The sequence below is a fragment of the Morone saxatilis genome, unplaced genomic scaffold (genome assembly GCF_004916995.1).
Source record: "Morone saxatilis isolate NCDOM2014 unplaced genomic scaffold, NCSU_SB_2.0 Contig16, whole genome shotgun sequence".
NCBI lineage: Eukaryota > Metazoa > Chordata > Actinopteri > Moronidae > Morone > Morone saxatilis.
This window is the reverse complement of record NW_023339718.1, coordinates 13430208-13438794: the sequence shown is the minus strand read 5'-3', so window position 1 is coordinate 13438794 and position 8587 is coordinate 13430208. Positions and strand designations below refer to the sequence as shown.

Sequence of the window (8587 nt, the reverse complement as noted above, 5' to 3'; positions counted from 1 at the left end):
GTAAATGACTGTAAGCTCAGAGTTTGATTCCCTTCCATGCAGGTGCGTCTCCATATGATGTGTGCCAACCACCCGAACATAGTGCAAATCCTGGAGGTTTACGCCAACAGTGTGCAGTTCCCACACGAGTCCAGCCCAAGGTAAAGAGCTCTGTGTGTGTTTTTTAAACTGCCTCAATCCATCTCCTCTCTTTTGCTGTTTCCTCTGACCGTCAGAACCTCTTGTTTTTTTCACAGAGCAAGGCTCCTGATTGTTATGGAGATGATGGAGGGTGGCGAGCTGTTCCACAGAATCAGTCAGCACAGGCACTTTACTGAAAAGATGGCCAGCCAGGTCACTGAACAGGTTTGTGAAGATGCACACAGTCACAAACACATACCCCAGCACACAAGGCTGTTTTTAGCTCTCTGAATGTAATTCTTTAGATATTTAACTGTGGTCAGTCAGTCTTTGTCCACTAGTGTCTGTCTGCGTGTTTCTTTGTGTGAAACACTTTTCCTCTGTGTGTAACAGCATATCTCGCAGCCTCCCCATGTCATTAGCAGCCCCCTGCTTGGATAAAGCAGCACATGAGGCATTGAACAGTGAGACACATGGTCAAAAGAAGCAACACACAGCAGCTCAAATCAAGTGTGTTTAAAGGCTGCTTTGACACACACACACACATAAAGTGGTGTCTCAGTCTGATGTCTCTTCCCTCTGTGTAGATCAGTCAAGCCTTGGAACATTGTCACTCCCTAAATATTGCACATCGTGACCTGAAGCCAGAGAACCTGCTCTTCAAGGATAACTCTCTGGTAGGTTTTAAAAGTGTACTACTGCTGATGCAACTGCTGATGCTTTTGCACTAATTAATCACACAACATCCAGTATATACTACCAGGGAAAAGAATCTTTGCCGGAAGGCTGCAGCCACTGCTTTACTTTTTGAGACACTGTTAGGAGGGAAATGTACTGGCTGTGTTTGGCAGAAATCGGAGTAATGTGGAGCAATATCTAATCTGCATTTGCTGTGCTACATTTCCAAACCCAACCTTTACTCTGGCAGCACCTTAGATGATTCCCCTAAAAACTAAATGAATTCCCTTTAAAACATTTTGTCAAGTAAAAGTCAAAACCACTGAGAGACCCCAACAAATGATCCTAAAATATGTTTCTGTGCTCGCTCAGCGTTCATGCTGCTCCCTCTGATCGTGTCTTTCCCGCAGGACGCACCTGTGAAGTTGTGTGACTTTGGCTTTGCCAAAATTGATCAAGGAGACTTGATGACCCCTCAGTTCACTCCCTACTACGTAGCACCTCAGGTAAAAAGCGAACGTAGAATTCAGCCAGAAATACTTTTTAAATGTACACGCACACAGATTTTTTTTTTAATGCAGCAATAATAAAAGCTTATGTTTCCATCATGCTGTTATTTCTGTTCAGGTACTTGAGGCTCAAAGAAGACACCAGAAGGAAAAGTCTGGAATTATACCTACCTCACCCACTCCTTATACCTATAACAAGGTGAGACCCAAACCTGTTGAACTAAGTATTTAGGCTTAGTAACAAGTATTGTTCCTCAAATTTAATTCAATGTAGTTTGCTAGGTTTCCTATAAATACCACTGCTGAATATCTTCTGTCTAATGCGAAATATTTTTACATATCATTCTTCAGAGCTGTGACTTGTGGTCTCTCGGTGTGATCATCTACGTGATGCTGTGTGGCTACCCTCCGTTCTACTCCAAGCACCACAGTCGAACCATCCCCAAGGACATGAGGAAAAAGATTATGACAGGCAGCTTTGACTTCCCCGAAGATGAGTGGAGTCAGATCTCTGAAATGGCAAAGGACATCGTACGCAAGTGAGTCTTCTTCTTCTTGCGTGCTTTGGTCTGGTTACCTCATCTTGCTATACTGCCCTCTTTGCAGCATGCCTCTCATTTCTAACAGCTGAACGGCATATTCGGCCAATTAGCTTGTGTAACAGTTTAATGTTGACATGTAAAAAGATCTGTGACATAATTTCACACTTCCTCATTAAGCTTTTTTCTGTCTAATAATTTGTACTCCCTTCTTTCCTCGTCTGCTCCTTGCAGGCTGCTCAAGGTGAAGCCGGAGGAGAGGCTGACTATTGAGGGAGTTTTGGCTCACCCTTGGCTCAACTGCACCGAGGCCCTCGACAACGTGCTGCCCTCCGCCCAGATGATGATGGACAAGGTGAGTGAGAATATGCAATATCTTGCATTGCACAAATGTTGTACTTTCATTCTGCTGTTTCTGAATGAATTGACCATCAGTCAGCTTACTTATTATAATATTCAGTATGTTGGCGTCCTCCTCCTCCTTTTCTTATGGTCTGTCCTCTTACCTGTCCAGGCGGTAGTTGCAGGTATCCAGCAGGCCCATGCAGAGCAGCTGGCCAACATGAGAATTCAGGATCTGAACGTCAGTCTGAAGCCCCTAAACTCTGTCAACAACCCAATCCTCAGGAAGCGGAAACTACTGGGGTATGATTGCTTTTGTTGAGGTTTTTGTGTCAACTTTTCATATGTTTTCTATTTGAAGTATAGATACGCACTTAAACTGATTATTGCACTGTTATGGTACAGTTGCTCAGTGAGGGTACGGTGAGAATGTTATTCTGATGTTTCTGCATTCCTATTACAGTGTGTTACTCCGTGTTTAATCTAAACTAAACTCTCATTCTCTTCAGTTACTATTGTGGTACTCTGACCGTACATGTACTCTATAGTCTTTGTTATTATGTATTTCAGGGATCCTTATATTTTTGTTTTGGTCTGAATTGTGTTTTGGTGTCCATGTTGCAGCCCCAAGCCCAGTGATGGTTTCTTCATTCACGACCCAGAGAATGGAGGAGAAGACTCCAACGTAGCGCTGGAAAAATTACGAGATGTCATTGCACAGTGTATACTACCACAAGCTGGTCAGTAAACCCACACAGAGATTTTAACTAACTGGATTAAAAAAGATAAACAACCAGCATTATAAATATTTTTGTTTGTGCAGGAGAGAACGAGGATGAGAAGCTGAATGAGGTGATGTACGACGCCTGGAGGTTCAACAGAGACTGTAAACTGCTGAGAGACGGCCTGCAGGGGCTCAGCTGGGACGGTCAGTACCCTTTCATCTGGTCTATATCCTTTCTATTACACAATTAACAGCAAAGCAACTATTTTACCTTTTGACATCTAAAGGCTGTTAGTTGTCTTCCTCGTGTCATTCATTGTTAATTTATCTGTCATAAACATAACTGTTGAATATTTTTTTCTTTTCCCGTATATTGATTGAGCTGTAATGCCTGCCAAAAAAACAAATCAGTTGCAGTTACAAAAACACAGCTCAGCTGTCCATATCAACAAATCAATAGGAAAGACCAAACATTACATTGCAGCTCAAACAGTGAGTGATACTTTAAGCGGTTTAAGTTCTAAGTTATTTTAAATGACTGAGTACTGATGGATTCATTCATTAATTGTTAATTCAACTGACATAAAATGAATGCCATTAATATGACAATTGATATGTTTTAAAGAAATTTTTCACAAAAAAATGCCAAACGTTCCTTTAGTTACAGATGTGAGAATATCTTTGTTTGCCTTGTGATTCACAAGGCAAATACAGGAGATTCAGATATTCACTTTACTATTTGTGAAACTGTAAAGAATATCTTGATTTGGACTGATCAAACAATTAGAAGATGTCACCTTTGTAAACTGTGAAAGCCTTTTTGATTAGTTTTTGACATTCTATCCAAATGATGAAATGGGAAAATAATCAGCAGATTAATATAACCCAAAATAACTGTACAGCCCTAATTATTGCTCTATTGTTCAGTACAATATTTAATATATTGTATTTTCTAAGGTTAAATCTTAATGGATAACGGCATTATATGAATAAAAACATGCAATAGGTTGGTGTGGATTTGTAAAGGAATAAAGTCTTGATCTCTTTTCCAGATCTTTAATCATGTACTCATTTATGTCTCAGTTGTTGTTGTTCATGTAGTTATCAGGTTCTTAACCACCAGATTTTTGTAATTGCAGGAAGAGCCTTCTCCGATAAAGTTGACCGCTTGAAGTTGGCTGAAATAGTGAAACAGGCCATCGAAGAGAAGACGAATCTTGAAGAATCTCATTAGCAAACGCTGTCTTTCTATCTTCTTTTTATATTGTTTATTATGACCCTTTTTAACCCATATCTGTAAAGAGGCTTTTTTATGTAAAATGATGCGCTAATTTTATGTTTTTTTCATGAATTCACTTGCAAGACCTATTGTACAGCTGTAGATATATTTCAAAGAGGACTCATTGGTACTATAATTTTTTTTTTAAATGGACACTTGCAAAGAACATTGAAAAAAAAAACTATATTTTCATTTTTGGAAAAAAAAGAGAAAAGAGAAAAATCAGTTAAAGAAATTATTTTCTGGGAGGGAATTTTTATTAGCTGCTTGTCCAAGACGTGTTTTATCCCAGTTATTTCATTTTATTCTATTTTGTTTTCTTTTAACTATCCTAAGAATTTTATTTATTTAAACAAAGAGTTCCATTATTTTATACCTTACTTGTAGCCTGGCAGTGGGCTCTGAAGTCAAGAGAAAACTGTCTACGATGTGACTTTGTTCTTCCACACACACTTTGAATCTCAGACTGCGTTTAAGTTATCTGAATCTTTGTTTTTGTGCAACTTTCCCTTGATCTTTTTGTTGTATAGAGGTCAAGGCAGAGTGGAAATGGAGAAAAGAAAGTGTCATGAAATAGAAAAATGCAGCCCCAAATTCATTTTGTCACAACCTTGTTTTTGAAGCCGAGAAGAGATGACACTAAATAGATCGAAGCAGACTGAAATGGCAGTCAGTACGACTGGGTTTCTTTCTGACTCATTAAGATCAATGTGATTTCACAAAAGAATCTTAACCTAAGGTCTACTTACTAGCTTTTTTTTGGAGCTTTTAACTGTCTCTCAGCCTTCTGTAGAAGATGAGTTTTTTCAGATCGTGAGATGCAGTTGAGAGCTCTGGTTGAGTTAAGACTTTGTCAAACTGTTTCAGAGGTCCAGCATGAACTTTTACGCTTATCTAGAGTTTAAGTCACACGCACGAAGTGATGAAACTGTTCGTCAACTTCTGAAATTTGTGCCTGGCAAGTAAAATGAAGTGAATTATTTCAAATATTTTCAAAAGGCTTTTTATACCTCTGTATGTCTTTTATACGGCCATTTCTGATCTGATTCTGAAAGTTCGGGTAAAGTTGTTGATCCGTGTAACTGACGCAATCTGAGCTGCTGCAACGTAAAAACGATATCTACTGGAATTCAGACCAGGGTCAGTTCATATTTAAGTCCTTTTAAAGCAAGAACGCTTTCTACTTGAGCCTACAGAAACACAAAAAAATACACCTGGCATTTTTGGTGCAATGTAATCAATGTATTTATGCCAGAAAAGATCAGTAGAAAGGTTTTCAGCATCCATAAACAGATGTGTTAAGGATTCCAGTCACATAAAAACATGCTCTGCTACTGAATGTGCAATAGGGCAATAACTTAATCATGTATTCATAGTGCATGCATGTACATGGTAGTGAGATAGTGTGTATCAATCTGTCAGTATTACTGTCTGACCTTCCCAACTTCATTTCAGTGGTCTGAATGCCAGCAAATGCTCCCTCCCTTCACTCACCCTCATCCTTAAGTTGTAATTAATATCATATCATTGATTAGCCAGAGTGAAATTTCCATTGCACTGTTTTACTCGAGTGCTCCATCATATCTGATATTATTTCTTCAGAGAGGGGTTGAAAGAAGGGATTTGTGTTCAGGTGTTTGAATGACAGGTGATGTTCAGTCAACAGAACAGGGCTTAGATGGCCGAGAATCCAAGTTCTCTTGTTCAGTGCCTGATTATTTCTTTAATAATGTTTTTTTTGTTGTTGTTGTTTATTTTAAATAATCCTCAGAAGTTTATGAAATTCCACTTTGGCGAGGTTTTAGCTTTATATACAACATATTTTTATGTTAAGATTACTGCATTAACCACGTTATTGACCTTTTTTATGAAAAGATACTGTATGTCTATTCTGAATAATTAGTAAACATTGGTGCAATATATTGTTTCTGTCCAGTGAAAAACTTGTATCTCCAATTTTTGGTGATTTGAACATTTTGAGATAAACTGAAGGATCAAATGTTACTTTATGGGATTGAGAAATTCTACTTTTTAAGCTGAATAAACCATTTTAAAAACCAAGTACATTATCTTTTTGCAAAGTTACAGCTAAAAATAGAGCTGATTATCTTACATTCTGACATTTTGGAGACACAGGACAGTGGCAATATGTAAGCTGATCTTTTTCACCATTTTGTAACTCATATGAAGAAAACGTGCAAGGCTGTCTGTATATGTATGTCTGTATTTCTTATTTAAGTTGAGCAAAGGCAATCATTACTAACATGATTCTGAGAGATCATTTTGTCTGTCACAGTCTCCCTTAAAAGCTTGATGATAACCATGGCTTGTGTTTTAAAAAGGCCTTATTAATATATGGCTAAGTTTTACACACAAATGTGCCTTGTTGATGGGGCGGCATCTTCATCCTTTACTGCTTTTATCAATGAAAATGAATTACAGGATGAAGGGTAAACCATAGACTGTATAACTGGGGGGACTCAGAATCATTGTAAGTTGTGATTGTCCTTTGGACTGTGATATGCTTGTTTTGGTGTGAGTTTTCATTCCCCAATTCGGTGTATTGGGTTGGTAAGATTTTGTTGAGATTCATTTAGCATCATATTTGGGGCGAAAATCTGTTCTCCAAAGGAAGTGATTCATTTATTGTCTTGTGTCTTAAGATGACCCTTTATTTCACCACTGGCACATTAAAGAAATAGTTCACCATTTTGGCTTTAGATAATAAGCTTAACACCACTCCTGTCTGTCTATTAAATATGAAGCTAGCTAGCGGTTAGCCACAGTCAGCAGCCGCTTAGCTTAGCTTAGCATAAAGACTGGAAACGGGGGGAAACAGCTAGCCTGGGTCTGTCAAGCGGGAACAAAATCCGTCTACAAGCGCTTCTATAGCTCGTTAACATATTATATTGTAATTTTTTTAATTACTGCTCAGAAATGTTTAAAAAGTGAATACACTGCTCAGTTTTACAGCGTGTATGAGCGGGGCGACTATTTTCTAACCTTGTAACTTCCTGGATTGTTTGCTGGTTGCCTGGCAACGGGTCCCAGCCACAAAATAGTCCACACAGTCCTCCTAAAATCGGCTAATTGTGGTTTTTAAACTTCAGCTTTTGTACATATTAAACAAAAGAGATAAAAACTGGCCGATTAGTGAGCTTTTAGATGTATTACTACTTTTATATTTAACATACAGTAGGGGTGAGTGGTATCAATATTGTCTACTCCGCCAAATGTTGACCTTTTGTTTTAATGTCCTGCGATCAAGTTTGTATTTTTTTGTTTTGTCGGATCATAGATTTTGTAGCACAACACACCAAACGTACAGTATTGCAGAATCAGCAGAGCTTCTAACTAAAAGTGGAGCCTAATGGCATTGTTTTGTTTTGACCATGTCTGTGTGGATGTGTGACAGTGTGTTATTAATTTATGTGTGTGTGTGTGTGTGTGGTTCAGTATGCTGAACCGTCTTTGTATTTCTGGAGGCCTATCAATAAATCAGTGCTGCTTCCTTTAAATCTTCCCCACCCACAAATAACAGCATTTATATCCTCTGCTCCCTGAGTGAGCATTGTGGTTGAAGGGTAGTGTATGTATTAGCATTTTGTACTGTAAACTCAAGGCATGTATCTTGATACTCTTTAACAATGAAAACCCCCAAAGGGACACATAGTCATTATCAGACACCATTTAGCTGCTGTTTGCTGCTCAGTGTAACTAAAGAAAAAAACCCCACAGAGGTCAGTTGGTTTTGAAGATGCTACCATTATTACTGAGTACTACTGCTGCACGATGCCCCCCACATTGGCATTCAGGCTAACCCAGCTTAAGACATATTTCACAAATATTAAAGTAGCTTCCACTTCCTCCCTTGCATCTGCTCGGTGAAGAGTGACAAGATTTCTTGTTTTATACAAGCTCTCTCAACATGGATGCTGACTGAGGAGAAATAACAGTGTCCTTTTATTTTTTTTTTTAATACTAACTCGTTAAAAATGACCTGAAAGCCAGAAATGGCTTTGGTCAGCACTTCTACTCGTGATAAATACCAGTTGCTTCCGTTTCCCCCTGCTGTATCCGCACTCAAAGTACAGAGAGGTGAGTTTTATATGTTTTGGTAAAGGTTGCTTCTTTGGCTCTGGCATCGAACAGATGTAAAGAGGGAGAAGAATTTATTTCACCTGAAGTAGCCATTGCTGTTTATGTTGAAAAGTCAGGGAGGAGTTTTAGAGGAAAGGAAATAATTTCAAAGTTTGGAGCCGTTTACTCTGCTTTGTTAGTCTTTTTTCTCTGCTCAGGCAGTTATGTAGCATGTACCTGAATCCCTCATCAAAGACTCGCTGTATTTCTGTCCACGCATCAACTTTTTGCCCTTTCTGTCTTCTTTGGAATGTCA

At 38.6% G+C, this 8587-nt stretch overlaps 1 protein-coding gene across 1 annotated transcript in view; it reads left to right on the top strand.

Moving 5' to 3' along the window:
• The window catches only part of mapkapk5 (MAPK activated protein kinase 5), a 14899-nt gene extending 7190 nt beyond the window's left edge, over positions 1–7709 (top strand). The window contains exons 4-14 of the mRNA XM_035657886.1: positions 43–140; positions 237–345; positions 708–797; positions 1209–1304; positions 1426–1506; positions 1659–1846; positions 2081–2201; positions 2361–2491; positions 2813–2928; positions 3012–3116; positions 4052–7709. Coding sequence (XP_035513779.1) covers positions 43–140; positions 237–345; positions 708–797; positions 1209–1304; positions 1426–1506; positions 1659–1846; positions 2081–2201; positions 2361–2491; positions 2813–2928; positions 3012–3116; positions 4052–4146 — 1230 coding nt within the window. The 3' untranslated portion in view covers positions 4147–7709. The remainder of the gene's footprint in view (positions 1–42; positions 141–236; positions 346–707; positions 798–1208; positions 1305–1425; positions 1507–1658; positions 1847–2080; positions 2202–2360; positions 2492–2812; positions 2929–3011; positions 3117–4051) is intronic.
• Positions 7710–8587: the final 878 nt, after the last annotated feature.